Source organism: Protopterus annectens, chromosome 8.part0 (assembly GCF_019279795.1).
Source record: "Protopterus annectens isolate FY-2018-M chromosome 8.part0, PAN1.0, whole genome shotgun sequence".
Lineage (NCBI taxonomy): Eukaryota > Metazoa > Chordata > Ceratodontiformes > Protopteridae > Protopterus > Protopterus annectens.
The window spans coordinates 1,109,892,928-1,109,916,897 of NC_056741.1; the positions used below are offsets into that span (position 1 = coordinate 1,109,892,928).

Consider the following 23,970-nt stretch of genomic DNA (forward strand, 5'->3'; position numbering starts at 1 on the left):
CAGCCCCCACATGGGGGTGGAGGTGGGTCTTCCGCCCCCTGCAAAAACATTGTTTTGGTATTCCTGGTTGGTTCGTTGAAACATTCTTCACGAAAGTGCACTTTCGTTTTTTTAAGGAAGTGTTCTTTTGATGGAAGTACAGTAGATCCATATATATACATATACCTATATACATATGGGTCCCCTTCACAGTATCATAATTGCAGAACATCTGACCTCTGATCATCGAGGACCAGAGGATCAAAGTTCTGCAATATCAAACTCAAAAAAAAAAAAAAAAAAAAAAAAAAGTAGACTTCTTATTTCACGTTTTTGCAGAGGGGCAAGCCCCTCTGCTCCCCCCACACCCCCTGCTACTAAAGTATACCAACTCCGAGGTCGCACTGCAGTGAAGAGAATGACACAGGATGGGAAGTTTACAGTTCTCTTCACTGTAGTGCGATCTCAGAGTTGATATATTTAAGTAGCAGGGGGTGTGGGTGCCGGGGCGCTTTCCCCCCTGCAAAAACTTACAACAAAGTTTTTATCTTTTTTAATTTAGTCTACTTTCATGTTTAATGTTGTAGAACATTGATCATCTTGTCCTGGATGTGTGTGTGTGTGTGTGTGTGTGTGTGTGTGTGTGTGTGTGTGTGTGTGTATTAGGTACAGTATTTTGTCTTAGATGTGTTTGCAGCAAAAGGGCTACAGTTAGCATACATGAATAAGGATGAATGGGGTCTTGATATTGAAGTTCACAGGTATCAGTATGTGTTGGTTGGCCTTTAGTTTGTTTCATAATACCATTTGGAAGGAATGGAAATTTATTGTGATTTTGCTGGGTGTGTGCAACAATAAGAAGCGAGTTTGGTATTTCTTAAGATAGGCTCATGGCTAACCAGTTTGGACCATGGTAATTTAGTGGAGAGTTTTGTGAAAAGGACTTATGACTGTTTTTTCTTGTTCAGAAATAATAGTACAATTTTCTCTGCACATTCTGTTGTCTAGTCTACAATTGAATTGATAATTGTAATCAGGGAAGTGTCACTTTAAGTTCAAAGTGCTTTGGTTTACCCAGGATTCAGTTACTCGGGGATGAGTGAATAGAAAGCCATGTAGCAGTGCCAGTGTGTTTAGGATACTCCCTGCTTTAATCATGGTTATTTTAAGTGGAGCTGGGATGTGATAGGGAATGGGGAGTGGTCCATGATTGGTCTCAGGATTGTGACAGAAGGTGTTCACCAATGGCATTAGTCGTATTACAAATCTAAGAAATGCTTTGAGTAGGACCGATTGAGTAGATCAGTTTGTGAAAGCTGTATTAGGGTGTGGGAAGGTAGCAGTTGGCTTACATGTAGTGGTGGGTTATCGTTAATAAGCTTTTTGTAAGTGCTGTTGAATGGTTAATGTTGAATGGTTAATAATTGTATAGTTGGAGTTAGAGGGCAGTTAAGTGGGCTAGATGTGTCTTGTTAGTGCTGATAGTTCTTGCAGTTTGTAATGCTGTAATTAAGAAGTCTAGTGTAAGAATGAATGCAGAGAGGTTTGCCATGTTTGTAGGAGAGAACAGTTACTTTTAAGTGTAGGATTTGCTTGATATAGTGGTCTGAACAGGACAAAGAAGTACACGGTTAGTAATGGTCTGATAAAATAGCTGGTTATATTATTATACTGATAAGATACATAGAAGAGCCTCATTGAAACCACCAGCATTCATCAAAATGTTTTGTAAAACATATGCTCCCCCCCAAAAGTATATATGTATGTTCAGTCATTTATTCATTCAAGGTAGGTGGTAGGCAGACCGGACTTAGTGGCCCTTTTCAGGTTCACTCTTGTTGCATAAACAAGCAAAAGATAGAGACAGACCAGCATATACAGAAAAGAGAGTTAGCTTTATACATAATTTTAGTGGAAACCAAGTACTATTTTCCCCTCCAAGATTATGCTTAAGCCATGGAATTTCAATTAATTCCCATTGACTGGTTTGCAGATGCTAATGTCAATTTATGTTCCTTACTGTGAATGTTGATTTTATAGTATGAAACAACATGATAGTTAGCAGTTCATACAGTTTCCCAGGGAACTTCATCCTGTTGTGCATTTAAATAGCAACATAGTATATGTAAACAAGAGCCAGATCAGTGAAAGTGCCATAGCCTGTCTGTGCTGTAATGGAGACAGCAACAACAGCCTACATAGTAATGTTAACAGCTCTCCAGATTAGTGAAAGCCTCATACCTCCTATGTGATGTAAATGGGGCAGCAACAATAGCCTTTGTGGCAGTAGTAACCGCTAGGGAAGGTTGAATATGCAGAGGGCTGTGCAGCTTTGATCGGGATGGTTTGGGAGGAAACACTGTTGACAGTGATTTGAGTTGTGGAAGTTTAAAAAAAAGTGTTGTACTGTGCTGTGTAACGGACGGGAGTTGGTGAGGTACAGTCTGATATTTTCTTAAACACGGCGTTAATCTGTGAGCTTCTGTTATTCATGTAGCTGTGTTACACGTTTTATTCCAGAACTGTAATTTTTGTCTTCAGTAGGCAAGTTAGATGACTAGAATTTAAATACCTACCTGGATGAATTGATGAATAAAATAAGGAATGTGTATATGTTTGGCCCAGATGTTCAGACTATGATCTCTTCATTTTACAGCTTTCATTAGACAAGAAAAATGGCTTCAGTACCAGATCCCTCCCCTCAGAACATGATGTAAGAAGTATTGTTACCCTTAATTCACATCAGACCGACCATGATAGCCAGGTGAGTGAGTGTGTCTGTTATTGGTTTCTTGGGTTAGATGCAAACTGCATGTTCATTCATTCATTCTTTATTTTGTCAACCAGATAGGTGGACTTGGTACACAGACCCTTTTCAGCCATGTCCCAAACTGCTGGATAAAGACAACTACAAAAAACATAACGCATGCAAAGTTACATTATATGTCAGCACATTTTATATAATGCTGTAAGAGAGACTGAGGATTTACAATAAATTTATTTTACAGAAGTATGTTTGCAGTTTTTACAAAGTTCATTTATAAAGGTGTTTTGCATTCATTTTAATACTCTGTAGAATAATTTTATTTATTTATTTTATTTAACATTTGCTTACCAGGAAAGTCCGACTTGGAACAAAGCCAATTTTCAAAGGAGGCCCAGGGAGAAAAGCTTCAGAAGCATGTCTTTGCACTGTGGGAGGAAACTGGAGCACCTAGAGGAAACCCACACGAACGTAGGGAAGACATGCAAACTCTGTACAGAAGGCACCCCAACCAAGAACTGAACCGGAGAACCTCTTGCTGTGAGGTAACAATGCTACCACTGCACCGTCAAAGAATAATAAATAAAAAATGAAGAATAAATAAAATAAAAATCAGTTATGTTCTAAATGCTTCTAGAGTTTATATGCATTAGCCAAAACATATTTAATTAAGCATTTTTGTAATGTTGAGATTCCTTAGTAGCAAGCACAAGTAAGGTGTTGCCTTTGAAGCTGCAAAGATATGGAAAAAGCTTGGAAAAGCGTACCTGTGAAGTAATCTTAGCCAATATCACCGATTTATGGTTGTGTTGAAATTTCATGCTGTAAGATAGGTTCACTAAAGGTGAAATGTGGGAACTTCTAGTATTTTGGGACAGCTGTGTTAGATTTGGGGAAAGGCCCTTTTTGCTGTTAATACTGTGACAAGTCGTTTTACAAGTGTTATTGATTTTGGGATAATGTCTTTGGAATATATGAAGAAAGATTTGGAGGTTACTTTGTTAGCTGGATGTGGACAGTACCTGAGTTATTTATGTCTGAAAGTTGGCTAAGAAGTGGCAGTGTCATTCTCTTTAATGTTCGACGACATGATGAGGTAACATAATTTTATTGATTGCTGTTTGGATTAGTTCAGTATTGAGGGATAAGATAAGACCATGAATTGGAAAGGACTTCCAGGATTGCTGCACTTTGAAAGAGACAGAATTAAGATGTTACTCAATGTGAGAACAGAAACTTAACCAAGAAAGCCAGTGGACTTGTATGTCTGGGTAAATTTCAGTAACTGGCAAGTAAGTGCACTGCCTGGATGCCAGGAAAAAAGAAATACAGGGGACCTGAAAGAAAATCAACTGCATAAATGTGAGGAAAAACACTGAATGGGAAAAGTACTACAGCTGTTCAGCAAAAAGCAGTATAAGCTCCAGACATGACTTCCAGCAACCTAGAGGAAAGTACAAGACAGCTGCACACAGACCTGATTAAAATAAATGAAACACTGATTAAGTATATCAACTCAAACAACAAAAGACTGGAAAAAATGGAAGAAAATTTAGAGAGATATTCAGATGAGGTTATAAAACTGCAGAAACAGAGGTCAAAATGAAGAAAGGGCTGGCTGAATGGGACCTCTCAAAAAGAGAGGTTTGAAAAAATAATAGATTTAGAGGATAGAGCAGATAGGGAAAACCTGAGATTTTTTTGCTGTACCAGATAAGCTGGAAAGAACAGACTGCATTAATTTTATGAAAGCACACATAAGCAACTATATTGGTATTCCACAGCAGGAGTTGTTAATTGAAAGGGCATGCCATGTGTATGCTCCAAACCTGGCTATGAGAAAGCAACTTCTTGTAGTAAAGATGCAATCCTATCAGCAGAAGGAGTTCTTTCTGACAAAACTGTGGCAGAAGCCTAATAAGAAAGAAAGTACCTTGGATTGGATTCTCATAAATAACCATCCCCATGTATATGAATCTGGAACCCTCCCTGATGATGTAAGTTACCACTCACTTACCTACATCATCAGGCATAAAACCAATGCTTCCACTCCAACCACTTTCAGGAATATTAGGTCCAAGAAAAACTTTAACCTTGATCTCTTTCAAAGCGAACTAAGAGCATGCGACTGGTCTCCCTTAAAATACCTCCCATTGGAGGAAGCTGTTAAATATTTTAATTCCAAATTCCTAGCCATTCTAGATGACCATGCTCCAACCCGCTCTATTAGAATTAGAACTAAATCTGCCCCATGGCTTTCAAAAGAAACCAAACAAAAAATCCACCTCAGAAATAAATACTGGGCCAAATGGCGTATGACTAAAAACCCTGTAGACCGACAAAACTTCAGACAGCTGAGAAACGACACTAAGAAAGTTATACTGTCTGATAAATTACTACCTACAGTTCCAGCAAACTAAACATACTAATCCACAAAAATTCTGGGCAAGTATTACCCAACTACTACACCCAGGTCAATCCATTATACCAAATCAACAAGGCACAGACCAGGAGAATCCCAAGCATACTGCCAATGCCTTCAATACCTTTTTCACTGAGGCCATTCAAACACTTGCCAGTCAGCTATCACCTAATAACGTAACTATACCTACCTCTAACACAACCCCACCCCCTCCATTTCTCTTCCAACCAGTCCCAACAACATATATTCTTACCCTTATCCAAAAACTGAAACCATGCTCTCCATCAGACCAACTACTGCTGAATATCTACAGAAATCAGCCAAATCCATCGCCCATCCCATTTCCATTCTGATTAACAGAACCATCAGTGAAGGACACATCCCTAGCATCTGGAAAGTGTCCCATATTATCCCCCTTCATAAAGGCGGAAACTCTACTGAATTCTCCAACTACTGTCCCATAAACCCTACTTTCACCTTTGGCAAAAACTATGGAAAAATGCATCCATAGGCAATTGCTAGACCACCTAATCCATAATAACTTACTTTCCAGCTGTCAACATGGTTTCAGACCTACCCACAGCACTACTACTGCCCTCCCTTCCTTTACTGACTTGTATTAACAAAAACCGTAACTACAATATGCTTTCCTCTGCGCTGTTTATCGATCTGTCCAAGGCATTTGATATGTTTAATCACCAAATACTTATAAATATCCTCAAATCCCTGTCACTAGATGCACTCATTATAAAATGGTTCCAGTCCTACTTGGATAACAGACAACAGGCGGTGCTTTGGCACAACATTCTATCTACCCACCTGCCTGTTAACCTTGGTGTCCCTCAAGGGTCCATACTAGGACCCCTTCTCTTCTCCATATTTATCAGTGACCTTCATCTAGCAATCCCCCAAGCTACATGCATACAATACACAGATGATTCCACACTTGTAGAAACAGCCATATCCACTTCCAAACTTCACTCCCTTACCCAAAAGGTATTTAATACAGTAGAACAATGGTTTACACAGCATTGCCTCCCCTTGAACCCCAAAAAACTAAACTCCTCCTTTTCAATCCTACTCGCAAGTCCTCCCCAATAGATTTCTCCATTACATTCACTAATGGTACTCTTATATCACCAGACCCAACTACCAAACTACTTGGTATCACCAGAGACAGCAACCTTACCTTTGACATCCATATCAACAATACTATAAAAACTGTTAACAAAAAAACTCGTCTCTCTCTCTCTACAGGATCAAACCCTTCCTTTCACCAACAGCCAGAACAACTATTGCTCACACTCATCTAATGTCTACACTCCTCTATGCCTCTCCCATATATACTAATCTATCTAAAAATAACCTCACCAAAATGGAAATCTCCTACAATAACATTGTCAGATTTGCTACAGGCAACCCATTTAGAACCCACCATTGTTATAATCTTAAGCAGCTAGGATGGCTTGAACTTCAGAATCTGCTTAAATTCTACCAACTAACCATTGCCCATAAGACTCTTTACCAACCTTCCAGTACTCCTATACTATCTACCCTCATCATCCCCTATAATAATCTGAAATTCTTGCGTTCATCACATAAACTTTTTGTAAAAACCTCTTAATCTAATAACAGGGCTGGGGATTCTCTTTTCACTAATACTGTTGGAAAATCCTGGAACCTTCTCCCCAGTGAACTTTCCTCAGTTTCCTCTACATCACTTTTCAAAAAACAGACAAACTTTTCCTGAGAACACACTGGTTATGCCCCTGTACTAAACCTGACTAATCATCTTTCTCTTCAAACTAGGCACTGCCTACCCTTTACTTCTCAATAACAACTTCTACTTTCCTTATTAACCACAATAGCATTTCCTATACCTAACCTTTTTTCATCCTCTGTGCTTACTTATAGTGTGGCAACCCTTTATTAATATAATTATACAATAAACTGCCTTTTTCCGTTTTATTCTGTATTCTACCTGTAATTTGTATTGTACCTGCTTTTTGCACTGTAAAGTATTCTGCCCTCTTTGATAATTTCTGTGTTAACCGGTAATGTTCATTGTAAATATAAATGTTTTTATTTCTTTTTTATCCTCTAAGCTTATCTCCCCAGGTTATAATATGTATTCTACCTGCATTTTGTATTGTACCTGCATTTTGCACTGTGAGGTATTCAGACCTCTTTGATAATTCTGTGTTAACCTATAATGTTCATTGTAAATATAAATGTTTTTGTTATTTTTGTTTTCCACGGAGCTTATCTCCCCGGGCCTCTACTGAAAATGGACATGTATCCAGTTAGACTAGCCCGGTCAACAAATGTAAAATAAAATAAATAAATAAATAGAAGGACAAACTACTAAAAGTGGTAGACAGCAGAACATTTGTGAAGAATGATTACTCATTGTACACCAGGCAGAAGAGAAGTACATTTATTCCAATATTCAGGGAGTGTCAAGAAGCAGGCATGAGATTCAAACTACTGTGCCACCTGTCTTCAAAATTGTTCTTCCCTGGAGGGACAAAATCATTTTTTGATTAAGTACATGCTAAGGAGGAATTACAAAAGTTTCTCACAAAAAGTAATCTGTGAAACAGAAGGAGATTCTGCTTCTTGTTCTTCTGATAATAAAGACCATAGAGAGTGCCTGTAAAGTATTTTCCAATGTTTCAAAGGAAGATGCTTGCTAGAAGGAAAAAAGCACAAGTGTCGACTAGAAGAATCGAGAGTATGTTGGAAATGAAGCAGAGGGAGGATTTGGGAGATTGAGATGAAGATGAACAGGAATAAAACCAGTAACTTGGAAATTGACAAATATGGGATTACAAAGCAATAATTTATATTTATCAGACATGACAGTCCAGAAATATTGTACTTTTTCGGACTTTATAAAGCATATACCCTACTTCATGTCATTAATATTTGGAAAAATACTTGGGCTAGAGGAAGAGGAGAAAGAAAGTTAACTGTAAGTAAAGCATTTTTTTTTCCTAATGGTACTGTTTTCATAGTGCATGATTTTCTTTGCATGCTATAAAGTAAGGTTTTCTCAGTTATTAAGTATAATGGGGGTACTAGTGTAAACAGGTTCTTCTGTGTTTTTCTTTTCTTTGTTTCTCTTCTCTCTTTCTCCTTGTTCAGTTTTAAGAAATGTAGGCACTGCGATGTAAAAAAAAAACAGTCTGGTTAAAACAACATGATAAAAGAAAAAAACTGTGCTTTTTCTTATTCTTTGCATAGGGGAATGACTGGATTAAGGATTTTAGCTTGATGTAGTAACATGTTTTAAGAGAAAGCAAGTAAATGAAAAAAAGGATATTTAATATTATAAGGCTTTTTTCTTGCAAATAAATGTATGCTTCGTAACAATTCTTTATCTGGTCCACATGTCTCCAGGAGACTATCTGTTAAAGAGAAATGGCTAGAAGATCATGTTCTCTGAAAGCATTTCAAGTGTTTTCAGAGCTGGGAGAGCTATAAAGATAAGACAAAACCAGATAACAGTCACAAGAACAGGCTGGACCATGCGTCTTGGAATGATTTTTTTCCTATTAGGAGGAAAAACTTCAATATTTGAAGATGTACATAGTTTTGTGTGTTGTTTTTAAGTTAATAGGTTTTGGGGGGTATTGGGGTGTTGTTTGTAAGATGAGACATAGGCCCAAATGGATATGACAAGAAGCAACTGTATAAAAGATCAGCCATCAACCTAACAAACAGTGTATGCATGTAATACAAAAACTGTAACTAGACATTTAACAAAAAAAAAATTATATACATAAAAGGTGGCAATAACTTTTTTAATACAGTGTTGCTTTCCGTAATGTCTTTAAATGTCAGTGATCTCACAGATACAAAAAAAGAGAGAGTAGTGAACTACATTAAAAATGTAGAGTACAAATAGTTATGCTACAGGAAAAAAATTGGAAAGAACTGAACACATGAATTTGATACAGAAAGGTTTTCAGGGTAGTTATTCGGTGGAATTCCTGAGACAAAGGAAAACAGTACTTTCATTCATCGCAAGAGGATTTCCAGTAGTGATAGTACTACAAATCTACCATTATTATCTTTTTTATCTTTTTCTAAGGAGCTACTGGCAGTGAAGGAGGATTACACTGGCATATATTTATATTCCACCTAAAACTGCTGTAATGGGGCTTAAGAAAGTTCTGAGAGAAATCAGTTTTCAGCAAGGAATATTACTTATAGGTGGGGACTAGAATTTGATTTGCAACAGTAAAGATGTGTCTGGGGGGCCTAGAAGGGAAAACATAACAAAGGAGGGTAGATTTTTGAAGAAATTTTATGAAAATAGTTGGCATGGAAGATGTGAATTCAGTACTAGGAGTTTGTTTTGAATTTACATATTCTCCAAGATACAAAAATTGGACTAGGCTAGACAGAATTTACATTTCACAGGAACATGTGCATTTAATTCAAGGTCTTGATGTGCATGCAATAATTGTTTCAGATCATGCGCCAGTAATAACTAAAATAAAAACACAGGCTAAATAAATAGAAATGAGACACTTTTGCTTCCCGTCCTGCTTGTTGAAATCGGAAGAATTTAAAGAAGGGGTAGTGGAAATTATTCAGGAGCTATTAGAGAAGATAGAAATTTCTTTTGAAAATATAGCTAGGGAGTGGGATAAAATAAAGGGAAGTTTAAAAAGAGGTTGGAAATAAAAGAAAGGGAGATATGGTTAAGAAGTAACAAGAATCATTTAGCAGGACTGGCAAAAGTTAAAGTATTGCAAAATGGGGGAAATCTCACAGAATAAGAAGAGGAGCAACTGCAGAATGCTAAACAGAAAATAAGGGATTACCTCGTAAATATGCATGAGTTTAGAAAGATTGCTGTTAAGCAGCTGTTTTTATAATAACTCTAGAGCACAAAAACTTTTAGCACAATGAACAACAGAAAGTAGAAATAGTGTTGTCAAGCTTAGGAAGCCTGTAACAAGGAAGATAATGAGATCCTGTAGAGGTATTAGAAATATTTTGGAAATTCTGTGCAAGTCTGTATAAAGCAGAGAAATATGGACATCAAGAAAATGTACAAATGGAAATGTTACTGAAAGAATTAAATATGCCAAGGTCAGAGATGGACGAGGCTCAATTACTGACAGGATAGGAAGAGATGAGATAAAAATGGTGATGTTGATGTATAACCAATCGACAGGAAAGTCTCCAGGAAGAGATGGTAATCTTGTGGAAGTTTGGAAGCTAGGAGGGAAGAAATGATAAAGATCTGGAAGTTTTTTTTTTTTTAACAGTATTTAAGAGGAGGAGAAGTACCAACATCCTGGAAGAAAGATGTGGCAGCTGTAATATCTAAAAAGGGTAAGTCTCCATCAGATCCTTCATACAGGCCCATTTCAATACTAAACCAAGATTATAAAGTATTTATAATGGGTAAAATAATGGCAACAATGATGCCAAACTTGGTAGATATAGATCATTGTGGTTTTGTGTAAGGGAAGCAAACATTCAACAACATTAGCAGAATATTGATGATCCAGAGGGAAGCAGAATTTAAGAAAATACTACTGGTGCTGGTGGGTCTTGATGCAGAGAAAGCATTTGACAGAGTATGCTTGGACTTTGAGCCAGGCAGTGGAAGCATTTGCATTCCCTGATGAAATTATAAGGTTGATTAGGAGAATATATGGGGGATCAGAGGTGAAAATTAAAGTGGGTGAGTTACTCTGTGATAATTTCTGCTTGAACAGAGGAACCAGGCAGGGGTGTCCTCTTTCACCTTTGTTTGCATTATATTTGGAACCATTGGCAAAGAAATTAAGGGACTCAGAAATTCAAGGATATAATTGGTGTGGTAGTCTAGAAAAGCTGGCTGTATTTGCAGATATTATTTTATATCTGATAAAACCAGAAAGAGACATTACAATGTTGTGGAACATTTTGAGACAGTTTCAAATCTTTTTTCAGGATACAGAATTAAAAACAAAGACTTCTTCTTTCGGCTTTTCCCAGTTAGGGGTCGCCACAGAGAATCACCTGTCTGCTCATGATTGGCAGTGGAGATTTTATGGTGTCGAGTTGCCAGCCCGGCGCCCAACCTTCCACAGATGGCACACACGCACGCACTCACACCTAGGGCCAATTTAGAGTGTCCAATCCACCTACAGCATGTCTTTGGGATATGGGAGGAAACCTGAGCACCCAGAGGAAACCCACACGACCACAGGGTGGACATGCAGACTCCGCACAGAAGGCACCCCAGCCGAGAATCAAACAAGAGAACCTCTTGCTGTGAGGCGGCAAAGCTAACTGTTGCACCACCGCGGCCACCCAATGAAGCTAAAACAAAGACAATAGATTTCAATTATGTACCTACACACAAATTAGTTTAGCAATATCCATATTTATGGGCACACGGTAAATTGAAATATTTAGGGGTATAGATTAAAAATGATTCCGCTGTGGCAGCTAAGGATATGTGGGAAGAGACTAAATAAAATGCAATACAAAAACTGCAAAATTGGAAGGTCTGTTACATGGATATGGATAGTAAGATATAAGCAGTTAAAATGTTTTTAGTCCCTTTAATCTTGTACACAGGTCAGGCATACTTTTGTCAACCAGAGAAGAAGTGGTGGATGGCAATTTAATAAAGAGATGAAGGATTTTGTCTGGGAGGGGAAGAAGGTAAGAGTCAATTGGGATAAGCTGATTCTTCCAACAGAACGAGGTGGATTGGGGTTACCCAATATGAAGGGGTACATAGCACAAGCAGAAACATGTAGTTCAGAATGGAAAGAGATGATGAAACTGGGTGGAAGCTCAAGAAACCAGGAGAGACTTGGAGTTTGGATGCAGACCCTTAAGGAAAATGACATTAATCATACAAAATATTATATTCATAAAGTAGCAGAAGGTATTCTATGAACTAAGCCAACACAGAGGTTGTAGAATGGGAAGACACCAAGAATTAATTTATTTGGAAGTGCAAGTTAGAGATTGCCCTCCCTGTCAAGGATTGATATCAGAGTATACTCAAAGATAAAGAAGTAGTGGGGTTCATAGATTGGTACTAGGCTATCGGCCCTAGGGCCTGTACAAGCCTACCCATAACAATTCCCTGGCTATTTCTTCCCACACTGTTTACTTCCCTGGACTCCTAGGGGTCCTAAACAAAGAACCAGCACTGGTAGAGTTTTTAGTAGAATCTGGAACAGAAGCTGCTGTTGAAAAAGGAATAATTAGTAGAACATATAAAATATTGCATGACAACTATACAAATCAATCAGAGGAGATTAGAAAGCATGGAGAAGTGTGATTGGATAAGCAATTCACAAAGAAACAATTGGGGATATATGTTAGTAGAACATATAAAATATTGCATGACAACTATACAAATCAATCAGAGGAGATTAGAAAGCATGGAGAAGTGTGATTGGATAAGCAATTCACAAAGAAACAATTGGGGATATATGTTTGTCTCCCAAATATGCAACAAAATCTAGAAGATTTAGGATTTTTATACCTCAAGTAGACTCCAGAGAACTTTATCTTTGGTAGACAGCAAATATTGAATGTGTGATGTGGAAGAAGTAGGTAATTGGGAACATATTTTCTGGAGTGTAATGAGATGGCATACTTTATCCCTGCAGACTACTCTATCAGAGATACTGGGTGAGCAAATTGGTATAACTAGGGAAATGTTTTTTCTGATCTAGGGAAATGATTTTGTATCTATGACACAGAAGGCCTTGCGTCTAACTATGGCCAAAAAAGCAGTTGCTAAAATATGGAAATCAAAGTCTAAACCAACTGTACTAGAAGTAGTGAATATAGTAACATAGATAAAACCTCTGGAATTGGGATCTTTAGAAAAGGGTAGGAATAAAATTACATAGAAAAAATGGGAATTGTGGGGACAGTACATAGGGGAGGAATGAGGTTTAAACGAAGGTAGGGTTTGAATGAGCTATGTAATGTTTGAGTGACAATGACTGGGTAGATTGTAAGTGATGTGTAATGTTTGCAACTATGGTTTGTGATTTAAAATGCTTGCAAATAAGATTATGGGAATATGGTTTGTGTTCATTTATACACATGTACAATTGTCTATGTCATAAGTGATATTTTAATAAAGAAAGATGTTTATTTAAAAATAAAAAAAGAAACTAAGGATTGGAATTGAATTTTATAACTTTTATATTGGGATGTTTATATTAGCATCTTTTCTAGCATCATATGTTACTAGAGTTGATTAAAAATAAGTTGTTGCTTATGTACCTTTATTTGTTGTCAACGTTAGCATGACATATTTTTGTTACCTTGGTAGACACTGGTATTAATAGTTAATGTACACAGTATGCAGTGTGTCGTTGAGCAAGCCATGCATGTGGATGTTGCAGTTCATAGTGCTAGCTAAGCACTGAGTCAGCAAGGAAAACACGAGATTCAGTCTATGAAAATGACAATATAATTACATGCTAGTGAATGCATGTAGTTTGAGTACATAATGAGATGTAGGTGAGCACATCTGAAAGCAGGTAATGCTCTATAGTCATAGGATGTATTAGGAGCACAGGAAATAGCTTGTTATTCTAAGAGCACAAAAATCACATATGAACTTTTGGAGCTCCAGCAAACAGAAATGCCCTGGACAGCAGCAGTGGTTATGAACCGTCACTGACAATAATTGCAATACCTCCCGTCTAGTAGTGCAAAGCAAGTGAAAATGGTGCTAGCAACTAATTACATCCCACCAGCTTGGCAGCAGCTGACAGATGTTTTTCATGTGGACAGAAATGTCATGCGTTGCTTAATATTTAGCACCCCTAAAAAAGATTGAGGTGAATGTGCGGTGTTCTGTACAAGTAGACACTAAGGTGCGTCTCCATCTTACCGCATATGCACAGAGACCTTCTAGAGATGCACGTGGGAAGCATTGGGTATATCAGCAGTATGAACCTGCTGAATACCATTCTTTTTTTGATACATTGCTTCTGTGTGTGGAGGAACATATATGTTTTCCACACACACAAGGGGAGAAAGCCACCACCACGCATAGCTTGCATAATATCACCTTATCACCTACCTCCCCAAGTTATTGGGTGCTGTAGATTGCACACATGCATCAGTAAAGGCCCTGTGTGGTATCCATAGATGATGTCAGTAGGAACAGCTTCCATTCCATAAATTGCCAGGTAGTGTACAACACACACAGGAGATTGATAGCTCACACCACCAGGGTGCTGTACAGATACATTTGTCATCTCCATATCTGGAAAACAAATTATCCATGTCACACATTCCTGTATAGGGAAGTACCACAGGGCCTCTAACTGATAAGAGGAAGCACTGTGGTAAGTAGACATATAGTTTGCAATGGCAGTTTGTACTCCTCTCACCCCCCCCCCCCATACCTAGATGTTGTTTTTGCATTTCGGGTGGTGTAGGATACCCAATAACCATTGAAGACCCTGGTTGATGATGCCATCAGGAAGTCCCACTGCATTAACAAACCACCCATGTGAAAATCCAAAACTTTTTTTGAGAACATGTTCAGCCTGCTTGATAGCCTGGTTCCACTGCCTGGATGTGTTTTTAGGGCTCTACTGGATGCCTCTACTTGCAGGATGTTCATAGCATGCTGCATAACATGATTACTAAGAACCATACAGCCCAGATGTCCAGTGAGCAAACCTCTGTAACTGCTACATCTGCCTCTGTCACAGCCAGCATTCAAGCATTATCCAGCGATGGTACTGATGCTGAAAGACAGCAAGTAGCAGCCACAACACACCCACGCCCATAAAGTGATGGGCACAGTACATGGCAGATGAGAAGTGGCAGTCTCTAGTCCAGGTCATTGGGTCCGTAATGAGCACATAGTTACAGGGCTAGGTCAGCACAAAACAGACATGATGCATGTAGTATTAAAAAGTTGTGCTGAGCAGTGCATGGTCAAGTGACACTGTGCATCAGACACCTCCACATTCACTACATTGGAGGAGAGGGTACAGTGGATCACAGTCATCATTTGCACACGTGCCAGGGCACAATAAAATGACACATGCCTGATATAACCTGAATGAGGGGTGTCATTGGGGGCAGAGACAGGGGGTTTGTGGCAGCGTGTACTTTGTGTCATAATGTCCTTTGGTGACATGGAGGGGGTGGCACTACAAGACATGACTGGGATGGTGTGCTACTGTACTGATCTGTTGTGGCAAGAATACAGGCCCCATGTGAAAGATATTGTGCTACTGTGGAAACAAGGTCTGTATGGACTCAGCTGGTGCTTTCCATCATTGGAAGCCCCCGTGTGACTGTTAGTGCTCATGCTTCCTGCTGTGTGTGTTTGGTGGGGCCTATACCTTCACCCTGAGCAATGGGTGGGGGAACCACCAGAAGGGAGACTGATAGCAGCTGTGTGCCTTCTCACTGAGTCTTTGTGTGTGTCTTAACATTATCTTTAGACTATATGTAGGTGATAACATCTTGTTGTCCTGACTCGGCCCATACATGTGTCACAAGACAGAATAGTATAACTCTTAATACATTTGCTACATGCAATACACTGTATTTTGGTTGCAAACAAGGGTACAGACTATGCAGATACAGAACAGATACATACAGATGATGCCATTCCTGTGTCTACACCCCTTGTGTACCTGTTGGAAACTTGTAGGTTCACAGGTTCTTACTAAGCTATTGATCTCTCATTATTTAAGAAGCCTAACCTTGCATTCCCTTTATAGTTTTTAGCCCTTATATTTTTCGTGTGACTTACCCAGAGATGGGCCAAATAAGGATATGTTGGAATATTTACATGTCATGTAGTGGTATTTGAGGTTTGCCAGTGCCCAGTCCACAGGTACTGTAAGGGTATACATTGTGGGCACTATCCTGCTGTATTTCCCTTGAAACATAGCGTTGGGCACTTTTAAAACCCATGTCTACTCCTCCAGCTACGATAACTGTGCTTTCATTGTTTCCATGCAAGGATGTTGATGAGAAGGAGCTCCAAGGCTTGCAGCGAGAGGTTCTCTCCCTCCATTGGCTGACTGCTGTTTGTCTTTTTGCAGGCCCACTCAATTATGTTGGTGACATGTCTCTGACATTGATGTTTTATGTGACTCTGCTTAATAGTAGCACTGTTGACATGGATCACTGTTTCACAAATTTGTCCTATAGTGGTATAGAGGCTGGTGAGCTTGCCCTTTCCCTAACAGGTAGCAACCATGAGTCCAGAATGCCTGTAGCAGGATGTCATTCTCAGTTTGGCTGAAGTTACCCAACCTCTGCCATCCTCACCCCCACCCCCTGGAGGGCATGAGGACAACTATGGGAACAAGAGGCACATCTGTAAGCCAGTGACTGCTGGGAACGGTATACTGCCAGGTAGACTGTGAGCTGCGGTAGGTGTATACAACAGTACAGGGTTGGATAGGGATAAGAACACAGTAGGTGCCACAGATATGTTATGCTGTGGACAGATTGGGCACTCCAGTGATACCCCAGGTGAGTGGTAGAGTCAGACATGTTGGGGGTAGCTGCCACACAAAAGGCCCACATTGATGTACAGGTAAATGGTGGTATTCACTGACAGCATACCTCTCAACCTCTTTGCTCAAGATTTCTATACAAAGGGGACTTTCCAAGATGGCTGCACAGTGATCAGCAGCTTAACTTTAGCTCTCATAGTGTGAAAAAAGAAACTGAAACACAAGGTCCAGGAACTTTTAGTAAGTGCACTGCCTGGATGCCTACAAAGAAGAAACTAAAAGAGCCTGAAAGAAAATCAACTAGAAAAGGTGAAGAGAAAACACTGACTGGGAAGAATCCTGTAGCTGTTCAGCAAAAAGCAGTCCAAGTTCCAGCTTTGGTGCAAGACATGGCTTCCAGTAACCTAGAGGGAAAAATAATTCTGTACAAAATTGAAAGTAATGGAGGGACAAATTCCAAAAATCAGGAACGATTTTTAAGTATCGATCTAATTCACTTAAAAATTTAATACAACAGCTGGTATTGCATCTACATGTAATTTTTGAACAATAAAAACTATGACATGGTTCCTGTCATTATTGCTTGACTGTAGTCTTTTGTGATTTACCTGAAAATAAAAAAAAATAAAAAATATATGAGAAACAAAGTAAAAACATGAGACAAAATCAGGGACATTCTGCAAAATCATTGGCAGTTGAGCTGTATGACTGACTAGTAGGGACAGTTGTGCTGTAACACACGACTGTGGACTCCTGAGGTAAATTGTTTGGGTTACACATCGGAGGACACACTACCGATGTCCGTGTGTGTGTGTGTGTGTGTGGGGGGGGGGGGGCATAGGGGTAGTATAGGACCTGACAGAGGGTTGCCTTCCCACATCTACAGTGAACATATTTAGCCAAGTTTATCATGCATAGGCTATATACAGGTACAAGTTGCAGAAAACAGTAATGGTTAATATTAGTACCTGCACATTGTTCCAAGGCAGGTGATCACATGTACAGCACATCAGAAACATACTTAAGAATACTGTAGAATACTTTGTAACTCTTCAGGACTTTGTCTTTTGAAAACTGTGCTTCTCTGGTGCCAGAATCATGTTTCAAAGTGTTATATAGGTGGTGGTGCTGCTGCTTTTTCAAGTTCACAATTTGGCGTTTAAAGTGTTGGAACTTCCACTTAATCTGCAAGTAAATAGCAATTTGCACAGCATCTATTCAAATATAGCTATGTTTCAAATATTTCTGTGAATCACTACATTTAGTTGACACACATGGGTAACAGTGAGCAACTGTAGTGCACAACACTCTAACTTTTTCAAGTGAGAGGTTGTGCTTGTACTGTATTTGTGTGCAGGTAGTGCTTTGACTATGCTAGGCTGTTTAATTCAGAGTTCACATTTTCAGAGTGAGTCATAGGCCACCAACTTGTATTACAGGGTATTCCTGACAACAGCTGCTAACACTAATGTTTTTGGAGACCAGTTTGCTAAGGAGAGCAAGTTTATGCACTTTATTGCATAACCAGTTCATGGAGTGGCTGCTTGGGAACCCATCAGGATGCACGTCATAAGGTAGCTACATGGAATAACCTTGCCAGCCTTCTTGGTGAGACCTGTGGTGTCCCCAGAAGTGGTAAGCAGTGCAGGTACTGCTATGATCATATGAGGAGCCACACCCACACCCTGGACAGGAAAGGCCTGAATGGTGTAATAAGCATTTGCAATTGCTATTGTTAGTGTGATTTTATTTTATTTTATTCTCATTTAGAGGCACTCTACCAGTTTATGGAAATTGACTCAGTAGATGGCACAAAGAAACTAATTGCAAGGTCAAAACAGAAGGATAAATAAGATGGTCATCAGATGCCATTCATAAGGAATGCCAGCAACAAAGGCAGATGGAAGGAGTATGTCCAGCAGTTTCTAAATTAACACACTCCCACAGAAATTGTACTACCTCAGACATAGCCTGAAAAAAGAAGAGGAGCCCACCCTAGAAGAAGTAAGAGCAGCACTTAGAAAAATACAGGGAGAGCAGTAGGCTCGGATGAGGTCACTGTAGATATGATTATGATGTTGGGTGAGTTAGGGTAGAAGTGGCTTCAGAGGATATTCCTAACAATATGGAGAGAAAGTTGTATCCCAGATGAATTGAGAACAAACATACCAGTGCAGTGTACATGAACAAAGGGAACATTCTCACCTGTGGGCAGTATAGTGGTGCCAAACTCCTGTCACACTGCATGAAACTTCTGGAGGGGATGATTGATAAATGAATATGCAGAATAGTAGAAAGTAAGATGGGAGATGAGCAGTTCGGATTCAGATCAGGATGCAGCACAAATGACCTAATGTTTGCAGTGAGACAGATAATGGAGAAAAAGCTAGAAATGAGGAAGGAGATCAGCTGGACATTTCTAGACTTTGAGAAGACATATAAGGTTCCAAGAAACCAGGTTTGGGGCAGCCCTACAATGGTTTGACATCCAAGAAATATTGGTAGAATTAGAGCAGACTATACACAAACACTCAATAACCCAAGAATGAAAAGTGTTTGGACTCACAGACGTGTTCCCACCGGGGAGTGGGTGTCCCCTCAGGGTTTACTTCTAAGCCCATTGATGTTCATACTGACGATGGACTGCATTAGCAAACAGGTCAGTGAGGACAGATCAACAAAGCTGCTGTGTGCAGAAAATGTGGCATTACACGCAGGCTGTGAACAAGAACTTGAGCAGATGATAGGGGAATAGAATGCAAAACTGAAGGCTCACTGGGTGAAATTGAATATAGATAAGACAGTTATAATGGCAGTAACTGGGGAAATCAGAAGAAATTGAGATGGAAGGGAAAATAGTGGAACAGGTTTGCAGCTTCAGATATCTGGGAGGGGTGGTTGAAGAGAAGGAAAGTCTGAATAAGGAGGTCAGAGGGGCTGCAACCACCTGGCAGAGTTTCAGGGGTAGTGTGTGGCAGAAGAATGCCAAAGAAGCTGAAAAGTAGTGTGTACAAAACGGTGCTGCTGGGCAGTGAAGCTAAAGCAGTTGAAAAAGCTAGAGGTGATGGAGATGAAGTGCCTGACACTGGTGATAGGATATACACTGTGGGACAGCTGAAGAAACAACAGAATCATATCAGAAACCCAAGTAGCTCTAATTGCAGAGAAGGTCAAAGAGAACAGATTACAGCCATCTGGGCACATGTGCAGGTAAACAGAAGACAGTCTGTTGAAGATTTGGGATAGACTGGAAGAAGGCAAGAGGAACCAAGGTCTTCCAGCAAGGAGATGAATAGATTATGTGAGAAGACCTGCAACAGTCTGGCATGATCTTCAAAGAAGGTAGGAGAATGGTATTGAATCGAGAGAGATGGCAACAGTTGACATGACACCCCAACCCCATGTAGAAAAAATGGGAAAAAGGGGTTGATGATGATGATGATGATAATAATAATGACGATTTCAGAGTTGCATTCCTAAGAAAGTGTGTTTTGTCTGACAGATCCTAGGGTATACTAGGTAGGCTACCATGGGGAACTGTCTCTGTGCTGTACCTATTGCTTGTCTGTCTGTCATGTCACTACTGCATAGTGTTGGTACTCCATAGCTGTTGAGCTCTGAGGCTGTGGGTACTACATCAGGCCTCTTTTATCCTGTATGTACATGTTGGGTTTTAGCCTAGCTGTGATGCTCAGGGCAGATGTCCACACTTCTTTGCTGTCTTGCAAATACGTGTGGAGCTGTCGCTTAGTTGTGAAACCGATCAACTTTATATATTTTTCTGCAGTCTTGCACAAAAATTTGGGGGTATATTTTTGTACTGGTATCTGTATATGAAGGCTGACTAGTGGCTTTCACCAGAGGCAGAAGCTAGTCTTATTGGTTACTGCAGAAGACAGCTGATTTGCAGTACAGTGTAGATAGTTTGCAGCTTACCTATTGACTTGTGCAGTATTATTTGTTCTGTATCTAGGACATCTGCACTAATGTTATCCTTCTCATTATGTCTCCCCAGGCCTCCGCTGAAAATTGGCTCATTCCAAGTTGGACTTTCCTGTAAACTAATGTTAAAATAAAAATGCACACCCCCCCCCCCTTGCAGGTCGTGAAGCTCAGGAGCCACAGATGCATCATCCATATCTAGCCTGTGCCCCTGTTGCTTCAGCTGTGACAGGTGAGAGGTTGGGGAATGCCTTGCTGAGAGAATGGTTCTAGCCTCTTCAGGGAGGTTGCCCTGTTCTTTTACCTACTGAGACCCGGCCTTCAGTGTGCCAGGAGTTGAGGGAGGTAGTTTGAAAATGCATTGGCCTACTGGGTTGCTCCCACTATGCCCCTCATGAAGCTCATTGCAGATGTGTTCAACTGGCAGGTTCTTGCCATTAGGCCATCACAGCAAGATGTGCCCCTCTCACCATCCACATGACTCATCTGAACCATTTTCAAGGTCAAATTTATATCTTTCTGGGCCATTTGGCAGGAAGCACACTGGTTAAAACCTGCCCTATCTTGAGCTGTTGAATCCTCATCCTGTTGTGCCACAGCCCACCACTTGTGCTTTGTCCACTCTTCCCCTTCACTATTTGTCCACTGTCTTTTTGTTTCCATACAGGCCACATGTTCCCCACTGTGTCCACCCCATTTTATCTGTACTGTTTTGTGTTTGCTTACCCCCCCACTGTCTGCCTTTCCCCATCACCCTTTCCATCGTAAAAAGAGGTAACTCTTCCCTCAAAAGTGCCCTGCCTTCTGTCGCCTGTTTTCCTTTATTCTCCCTTCCTCATGTACCTCTCTTATATTCCCTCAGCTTCCCACTGTGCTTTATACCACTTTCCTCCCCTTTTTATAGAACCAGTTAAGTGTCCAGGTGACTGGACACCTGACGCCATGTGTTTGCAATGTGTGCAGGTTAGTATTATGCAACTCTTGTAAACATTTTGATCATCCATAAACCAGCTCACTGTAACTTCAGCCTTCAAGTCTCAAAAGATCGTACTAGCAGGGGCATAGCTGTTCACTTGCTCCACATCCTACTACTTGTGCTGCAGAGCTTTAGTTGGTTTGTTTTTTATTATGTAATTGCTTTGCTTTTGACATTGGAGCACAGCTACACTGCTGTGTATAACTGCTAAGCAATGTAGACCTTGCTGAGGTATACAGTGAATCTCTGTGAATCTTGGCCTCTGGTTTTCAAAGCATCTTGGATGGTGACTGAATTGTTCAGTTTGTGGTTGGTGCCAGGAGCACAACTGTTGTAGCTGAATTAATTGCAAGTAATTTGGAAGAAGACCATTTCCATTATATGTTGAAATCATTTTGTCTTCTTTGGATAGCATCAGAGGATGTTATTCGTGTTTCACTGTTGCAGTCATCACATTTGGGTTGGCTGCTTGCAGTAGCCCTCAGTCGGCCTGATTAACAAAGTCTTGGGTCCTGTGTCGGTTACTGTCTCATCTTCCATGACTTCAGGTAGTCAGGAGTGTAAAGCATGCAGCCGACGCCATTTTATCAGTCTTTCTTGCCGTGCGGTGCCCGAAGTAGAAGTAGTTCGCAAGTGCTGGTTGGCTGACTCGTGAAATTTTCATTTTCGAGATTCAGAACCGAAGTCTTCAACTAAAGCTAAGTACCCCATTGGGGAATTTTTTTCTTGCTCTTAACCGATGTCAGTAAAAGTCAATAATTGTATTTCTTATGGAAAGCAAATATCTCGTAAAGATTTTCATTCGTTCTGTATTCCTTGCCTAGGTCCTGACCACAATGTACCTTGCTGTCTGTTTTGTGCCTTATTTAAACAACAAACTATTTGTCATCTGTATATTTATGCTTCTAAATATTTTGGTACTCTGTTCAATTATCCAGATATGGCTTTGTTAAGTCACCCGACTACCGACATTCCAAAAAAAAATTCAAAGATAGACCAGAGACAGGCTGCCTAGGTCCAAAGTTGCCGACGATGCTTCTCCTAAGCTAGTTGCCAGTTCACCGGTACTCAGTGAGGCGCTTTCACAGCCCCTGATACCCACTACTTCAGATTCGCAGGCCTCTAAAAGAGACCCATTCGGAGTCCGACATGCTGCGAGATGCTTCAACTGTGGAACCTGCGGATGTCTCTACCTTGGATGGGTCCAGCACCGCTGTGCAGGCATCTGCTTCTGAGAGTGTATTTAGGCCTACTGACTTGCATATTAAATCAATGCCATCTTCTTCTTCAAGGCCTAAAACTCGATCCATGCCTAGAAAACCGACGCCCAGACCGCATAATCAGGCCTCTGTGCCTAAGAAACAAATGATAAGATTGGCTGAAGACCTTATTACTTTAATCAGGGGAAGTCAACCTTCCCCCTCTAAGAGACCTAGGACTGAATTTGTTTGTGATTCTTCTGATCAGGATTCTGAAATTTGCTTCTTCTGATGACCAGGATTCACCCTTATTTGCCTATGAGTATTCTGATGCAGAGGACTCAATTCCCTCTGCTTCCCCTCCAGAGGATTTCTGTTTTGGTGAAACCTTGCATACTCTTAGGGGGCATTTCTGCTGGGAAAGCCAGGATTACTCTGATTCTAAAAAGAGTCTTGGAGATTTCTTACTCCTGCCCCAACACAGGCCTTTAGCTACCCCCCCCTGTACTGGACATTGTTGGTGATGACTTTATGGAGTCTAGCTTGGCCCTTGACTCCTTACCTCCTGCTCCCAGTAAACCAGATAGATATTACAGGGTTCCTGACTCTCACAAGTTCCTTTTTAAAAATCTTACTGCAGATCCTGAGACCTTTTCACAGGGACCCAAAGGCATAAAGGCTACAATTGCCCAAAATCCTACCCCCTCTGATACAGATTCCAGGGCGCTGGATAGATGGGGTAAGAATGTATACACTTCTGCAACCTTGGCCATTAGGGTCTTAAATTGCCAGGTTCATATGTTAAAGTATCAGCAGCACATTATTGGATTGCTTGTACAGAAAATTATGTTGATTCCTCACTGTGTTGAAAGTAAGGATTTACAGGATTTAATGCATTCTGCTGAACAAGTTGGAAAACATACTTTGCAATGTGGTTTTGATTCACTAGAGGCATCTTGCAGGGTTGCTGTTACTGGGTCTGTACTTAGAAGACATGCTTGGCTTAAGGAGCAGTCTTTGCCAGATCATGTTAAAGATAAATTGTTGGATGCTCCCTTAAACCAGGACTGCCTGTTTGGCAACAAAGCAGAAGTACTTAAAAAGATGGAGGAAAAGGCTAAATCTATGCGAACTGTTAAAGATTTCCTGCAAGTGCAGCCTCCAAGATTTAGTAGGAATTGGCCCTCTAAGAATTG

General features: G+C 40.1%; 1 protein-coding gene across 1 annotated transcript in view; it reads left to right on the forward strand.

The window, feature by feature from the left end:
- The window catches only part of TUFT1 (tuftelin 1), a 268,035-nt gene that overhangs the window by 103,843 nt on the left and 140,222 nt on the right, over positions 1–23,970 (forward strand). Inside the window, exon 6 of the mRNA XM_044080638.1 lies at positions 2,636–2,743. Within this exon, the coding sequence (XP_043936573.1) occupies positions 2,636–2,743 (108 nt within the window). The remainder of the gene's footprint in view (positions 1–2,635; positions 2,744–23,970) is intronic.